Source organism: Triticum dicoccoides, chromosome 6B (genome assembly GCF_002162155.2).
Source record: "Triticum dicoccoides isolate Atlit2015 ecotype Zavitan chromosome 6B, WEW_v2.0, whole genome shotgun sequence".
Taxonomy (NCBI): Eukaryota; Viridiplantae; Streptophyta; class Magnoliopsida; order Poales; family Poaceae; genus Triticum; species Triticum dicoccoides.
In genome coordinates this window covers 274,829,570-274,836,481 of record NC_041391.1, presented here as the reverse complement: position 1 = coordinate 274,836,481, position 6,912 = coordinate 274,829,570, and the positions used below count along the sequence as shown (strand labels likewise).

Below are 6,912 nucleotides of genomic sequence, written 5' to 3'. Positions count from 1 at the left end.
TTTATCACCAAAATATACATGCATATGATCATGTAGAATTAATTTCGGATTCTTTTGGAACTTTAAATGTGAATTTTAAACTATTTAAAATAAGGTGCTCCAATGCATTCATGCTTAAAAAATCCACGCTCGTGATTTTACCTGCTTCAAACCTTCCCACAAAGGCGAGTCATACGGCTTTGCCACGCTTGAGACAAAGGTGATAAAGGTAATTTACATACAAGGGCACAAAAAGAACTGGCTGGAACTTTTTTGAACAATTACCAAGCCTTGAATACAGGAGAAAGAGAGACCAAAACCTTTAGAGCAATGCAACTACCGCAGCTTCAGACAGCTAGGAACATGAAGAACAAAGCAAACACATTCTTACATAACTAAACCCCTTGCAGAATTAATCAGGACTAGCAACTCTTTTCATAGCTGCAGAGGCAACATTCACTATCATGAGAAGGTTTCCGGCAGAGGCCTGCCTTGTAGGAATGCCCTGATAAGCACAAGAGAGCGTTCGGGCTGCGAGAATGGCGCCTCATGTGAGGCCCCTCTGATGGTGGCGAAGGAGAGCTTGTCACCGTATACCTGAGTCCACCCACCAACCTGCAGATGAAGATCGTTCAGAACTGGAAAAAATTGCTACATAACTTGCTCTTCAGTTTGCACGGTATGTTTGTGTTGTCACCTGCTTCCCTTCGAACCAAACTCGATACGGAATGCTCGTCTTGAGGCCTAGATCGCGCGCTAGATTCTGCACTAGTGTCCTGCTACCCGTTAGAGGGATCACCGAGTCTTGATCGCCACTGAATTTACAAGCAAACAAATGCTACATGTTACATCATTTAAGCCTGAGCTTCATGCGTCCCAAAGTTGAGACTTGAGAGGATCGTCCGAAGGAAAAGGTTCTGGTGCAAATTTGTACCATGATATAAAGCTGGCAAAGTACAATGTTCCAAAACCTTATGTCAAGTCCCAATTCTATATGCTTTTCCATCCTTTTATTTTATTTTTACAGTAATGCTACACACCTGATTCTTCACCTTCATTGATTTCTTAATTAGCGCCCCACAAAGAAAGTTCCAGTATTTTAATACCATGGCTAAAGGCAGTGAAACACAAGGCTTTGTAATCCTTTTTGTTTTCTATCAAGATATTCCTGACCTTTATGATGCATATGAGGAAAAAAAAACTACTCTTTTGATCATTTATCATTCTATACCTGTAAACTAGTACTCTGATGCCGGAGTTGACCAGTGATCCCACTATGTTGATTGTTGGAATCTGCAAGTTGAGGAGCTCATACTCAAGAACACTGTAACAAAACAGAAAAATATAACAAACTATAGTCAGATATAACAGACACATATACATAAAGTACCTGTATGCATATACGTACTTATTAATCTGTTTATTTCTCGAAAGGTCACAATTTATTTAAAATATGTTAAATTAGTCTGTAGATTAAATACCTGCTGCAAACTGCCCATTTTTTTACGCCGATGAGCTTCGCATGGAGCGCTTCCTGGACATCCTTCCTGTTCAAGTAGTTTACCGTCTCGTCCTCCACACAGACGTCGATGCGGTGCCCAACACGCTTCTGCACAACACACCCACAGTTTTGCTACATCAGACAAGAGATAGCTGCCTTCTCTCTCACAAAAAAGATAAGAGATAGCTACTCTATGATACTGATTCTGATCAGTTTGTGACTATGAGCATACATGGGGGGAGAGGATCATTGACTGAGAGAGCACTGAAGACAAGCAGACGTCGAGGGTAACATCGTACTTGTCAACGAACCGGCTAGTCTCTCGGGTTACTTGGTTCATCACCCTCGCGCAAAGCGGGCTAAGCGCTCCACCATAGTACTCGCTGACGTAGCGGGAGTAGTTGCAAACAGACGTGAAAATCCTGTATGTTGAGTCTGAAATGAGGCCATGAGACCAGAAGTACTCTGCCCTCGAGTTGAAGTCAGTGGTGAAATGAAGAACAGGATTGCCCAACTACACCAACAACAAAAATGTTTCAGTCAGAAACAGAAAAATGCATCAACACTGAATCAGTTTATTCTGATTGAGGTTTTCCTTACAGCAAGCCCTTTGAGGTTGAAGATGTTGTCCTTCTTATTGAACTCAACCATGACCTCGGCAAGTTGTGGAATGTAGTGCCCTGCCACATGCAAAGAATATCTGAAGATTTAGAGATTTCACTTTTTATTAATAAGACTGTAAATGAAGGTGTACATATGTATGTACCGGCATAACTCTCTCCAGAAATGTATAGCTCTCTGCCCTTGTACTGTGGGAACTTTTCAAGCCACCTTTGCATGAACACCATATTGTCCATTGCTTTATTCATTCAGTAAAGAAATGTCAGTGCCCATCATAATTCCCACTCAAGGGCTTAACACTTGCTGATAAAACAGAAACCCAACTGCTAAGAAAGTGGTAAGAACTTATTTCCTACAAATGGTGTATCTACGAAAAGGCAGTCATCTATATATCCAGTAAGAAAACAGCAACATTCAGACAGATGCAAGAAAACTTTCAATCATAAACCTCAGTAGTCAGCACTCCTACCTGTCATGTTGTCATTCACACCCTGGTAGTAGGCAGCATCAGCAGAGTAGGAGAAGCCAACACCAGCTGGTGTCTCCAGGTAAATCACATTAGCTTCTGCACAACACAAGACCACCAAAACAGTGAGGCACGTGGCAACTTTATTGGGCCAACAAAAGGCTCGTGAATTGGAATTAGCATGCAGAGTTGCAGAAAAGGCAGATAGGCAGCACTCATTGGCCTCACACGCACCTTTGTTCCAGCTGTACTCATTCCTCACCAGCGCCTGCCCGCTGGGCCTGAAAGGGCCGTTCTCTGAGAAGGCCCCTACACCAAGTGAAGAACACCCAGGTCCTAAACAAGAAAACCGTCGAACCAATGATATCTCCAGAAATGAATGCAGGACCAGAGTTCGGATCACATTCTGGTTTGACAGCCAAAGAAGAAAATATGAAAGGAAAAAAAAATCTACTCCATTAGAGCACGCATTTAACTTGATTGCAAGCAAGCAGGGAGCAAGATGCACCATGAAAGCAAAAGAGTTGAGAGAATGAATGCCATGGCATAAGATGCACCAGGAACACTCACCTCCGTTGAGCCAGAGCACGAGGGGCTTGGTGGCGGGATCAAGCTCCGCCTCCACGAAGTAGTAGAAGAGAGCCCTGCTCCCCTTGCCGTCCACCTCGACGTAGCCCGAGTACTGACCAAAGTTCACCTCGGGCTGCCCAGGGAGCCTCGTGATCCTGCCTCCGCCTCCTCCTCCTCCTCCATTGCAAGAACCCAGATGACAAAGTGAAGCAATGAGTAGCAGCACCGCCATGGCCAATGGCCTGCAGCGGCACACTAGAGCCGGCATTGCCTTCAAGGGGTTTGGCTGGAGAAAGGAGAGGGAGGAGCTGGCTGGAGTAAGAGGGGATTGGACGGCGAGGGAGGGAGTGAGGAGGAGGAGGCAGGAGAGTCAAGTCTGGTCTTTTTGCCTCGAGAGGAGAGCGATGGAGGAGATGAAAAATAATCAAAAGACGAATGATTCAGTGGGAGGAGCAGGGGGGAGAGAGTGGAACTGGCAGATGCAGCAGCGAGACCTCTGTCTGCTTGGAGCACGCGCTCGAGCTCGAATATATAGGGGATAAAAGGTACGCTGGCAGTACTTCATTAATTATGCATGTTTTCTGGTAGTACTTGACCTAAGATTGCACTATGAGATTAGCATTAGCATTAGCATTTCAGGAAGATAAGCTCCTTTGGATCTTGTCTCCACTGTTAGCGGGTGATCGACGCAAGAGAAATCCACTGCACATTTGTGCTTACTATATTCGTCTAAAAGGACTGCACCATGTGCATTGTCGGGACAAACAACACGCTGACAAGACAGCGCGTGACCAGGTAGCCACTAGGCACACGCTATAATAATTGTACTATGTAATACCTTTTCTCATTAAAAATGCTTACAGAAGTAGTATATACTGCTAGATACTAGTATTACACCAGCAACAAAGCAAATAATAATCTGTTTGCAAACTTGACACTCGTCACATCTATCTACGCAATACAACATCAAACTGATAAGAATGCTGCAGCTCAAAATTAACCTCGGGAACATAAACGGAAACCAATAATGCAACGGGCCACGTGACACGAGAGAGAACGGGGGGAGGGAGGGACAAGATGGACCCAAGGGCAAAAGCCTTTCCCGCATTACAAAAGGTTGGCTTTTTAGCCGGGCTTCCACAGTGCCGCTCTTTTTAAACTGCTGTCTTGTGCAAAGATGGCGGACGATGAGGAAGAGGTTCGTTCATGTGGCGATTTCTTTTATGCTCGAAAACATTCGCTTGCTTTTGGATTTATGCAGGCCTCGGTCTCGGTATACGGTTATCGGAGGAACAGGTCAGGGTGACTGGTCGCTTTACGAGGGGATAAAAGGCCGTGTGGTTGTTATGATCTCTAGCCTCTGTCCAATGCAGGTGTGTTGGTACTCTTACTTGGGGGTGTGCCGCTCGCCTGCAACGGCTAATTTTATAATTCGGGAGGAGGGAGATGCCACCCGAAACACTGTTGAGTGAGTGAAGCATAGGCTCGTCTATCAAGGCGTCACGAGTCACTAGCGGACGCGCGCGCCGCGCGGTCGATGCAGGGGCCCGGCACAGGCCTCAGAGCATCTACATCTACAGCGAGACGTAGCTATTCCGGCTCCTGTACGCCCACGGCGGTGCACCTCAAACCCGGTCATCAATCCTCAACTCTCACGCCCACAGCGGTCCTCCAAATCCGTACTATCCATACAACGCTGAAATAAGCTACTAGATCGTTCATGAAATTTTGAAACATATAGTAGAACAAACGGACATAAACAAACCGGCAGTTAATCCGGACCAAAATACATAGTTTGAACATCACATTTCAGCGGGCAAACATAAAAAGATTTAAGCTAAATTTATTACTCCCTCTCTCTCAGTTTATAAGACGTGCGCGTACCACTAGATCGTCAATTTGACCAACCTAATAGAAGTCATATATTACAATCTAGGGGTACGCACATGACTTGTAAACTAAAACGGAGGGAATAGATACGCAAATGGAGATGGAGAGGGTCAAGGAATTCACCACTTTCTCACCGGTCCTTTGCCCTTGCGGCCAGAGCGACTGTAGCCCTCTGTGTAGGCGTCGACGGTGTGAAGGGAGGAGGGGGGGGGGGGTCATTAGAGCCGCATGTGACGTCAGAGAAAACATCACACCTTTTCCTTGATTTTTCCATCATGTGTGAAAACAAAAACATTCTAAATATGCCATGTGACCAGTGCAAACTCTTGTAAAATTGTCATGTGTTAAAAAATAAAGACATGTAGTTGCAGTCGGGGCAACACTTGCAGTTGTGTGTCTAGTGGCAGACATGCAACTGCACTCTCCCACCCGATAAATGGCGTGTTTGGATGGGTGCGTCGCACCTGTATCGCACCTAGCATGCAAAATCCAAGGTGTTTGGTATCCCGCACGGCCTTCTCAGCCTGGCCCGCCAGATGCAAAATAGGCCCTCTCAGCGAGGCCGAGGGAAACGTGAGAATCGGGCGTATCCCCGCAGCCAGGCTCGCGCATGCATCCGCCCTCTCTCTCTCTATCTATCTATCTCTATATCTCTCTCTCTCTCACGCTTCAGATCCGATCGAGCACAGGAACCCACACCGCCGCCGCCGCCGTCTGAACCCCCTCGTCCGCCACATGTGTGAATTCCCTCACCGGAGATCGAATCGGCCTGCACTCCTCCAAGCCCACGTCGTGGCCTCGCCGCCATGCTTCGACATCCCCGGGTTCCGCCGCCGCCGAACTACGCCATCACCGCGTGCACGCGCGCCTGCGGACGAGCTCGCCATGCTGCCCGCCTCCCATCGAGATGACAAAGGGCGACGGGAGGGAAGCAACTGCGCGTCACGGGCCGCAACTGGCGTCGTGTTTCTCCCCTTTTTTCCCTCAAGCCGAGCCACCGCCGCCAAGGCAGTTGGAATCGAATCTCCGCCACCGGCATCGACTCCCGGTTGTTGTCTCCCCTTCATTTTGTTGGTGTCGCAGCCATCTAATCTATCTAAGTGGAATGGTCAGATTGGTGAAAATGTTTTGATTGTTTTGGTTCAGATTTTAGTTCACAGAATGAATCTCAAACGTAGCCTACCAAACAACATCTATGGTATATAGCATCTCTCATGCATCCATATCATACGGTCCACCAAACACACATCTTACCTCATCTTTGCATCAACTCAACCATGCCAAGCTCACCCAGGATTCCCCATGCGATGCAGGCTGCAGCCATCCGGGCAACCAAACACACCCAAAAAAAACACGAAGTTGCAATCACATTTTTTTGAGGGATTGCAATCACATTGAAAACATGCAGTTGCAGTAAGGGGTGACACTCGCAGTTGTGTGCCTAGTGGCAAACATTCTACCACCCCCGACAAGATACCAAGTTGCAATCGCATTGAAGACATGCAGTTGCAGTCGGGTGTGGGGGGACACTCCTAGTTGTGTGCCTAGTGGCAGACTTGGAACTGCCCCTCCCCCGATAAAACACCACTAAGTTGCGGACGGGTTGTAGACATGCAGTTGTTGTCGGGGGCAACACTTGCTGTTGCGTTCTCTGTGGTAGACATGCAACCACCCCTTCCCTCGCAAAACACCACTAGGTTGCAGTTGCGTGCCTAGTGGCAGACATTCACCCTACTCCCCCACTGGAAAAAACCCACTAGGTTGCAGTCGTGTTGACGATGTGCAGTTGCAGTGGGAGGAGACACTTGTAGTTGCATGCATAGTGTGACGCCCTCGATTCAATCATACACTAATCATACACGCAAATGTGTACGATCAAGATCAG

The 6,912-nt window shown here is 47.1% G+C and overlaps 1 protein-coding gene across 1 annotated transcript; it reads right to left on the bottom strand.

The window, feature by feature from the left end:
* Positions 1–212: 212 nt before the first annotated feature.
* On the bottom strand, positions 213–3,630 carry LOC119325331 (serine carboxypeptidase-like 45). The gene is made up of 10 exons (XM_037599077.1): positions 3,138–3,630; positions 2,802–2,903; positions 2,571–2,666; positions 2,247–2,339; positions 2,081–2,160; positions 1,713–1,994; positions 1,461–1,588; positions 1,211–1,303; positions 677–794; positions 213–594 (listed from the first exon to the last, which is right to left on the bottom strand). Exons 1-10 carry the CDS (start codon positions 3,403–3,405, stop codon positions 442–444), a joined length of 1,413 nt encoding a protein of 470 aa, XP_037454974.1. The 5' UTR covers positions 3,406–3,630; the 3' UTR covers positions 213–441.
* Between the last annotated feature and the right edge of the window lie 3,282 nt (positions 3,631–6,912).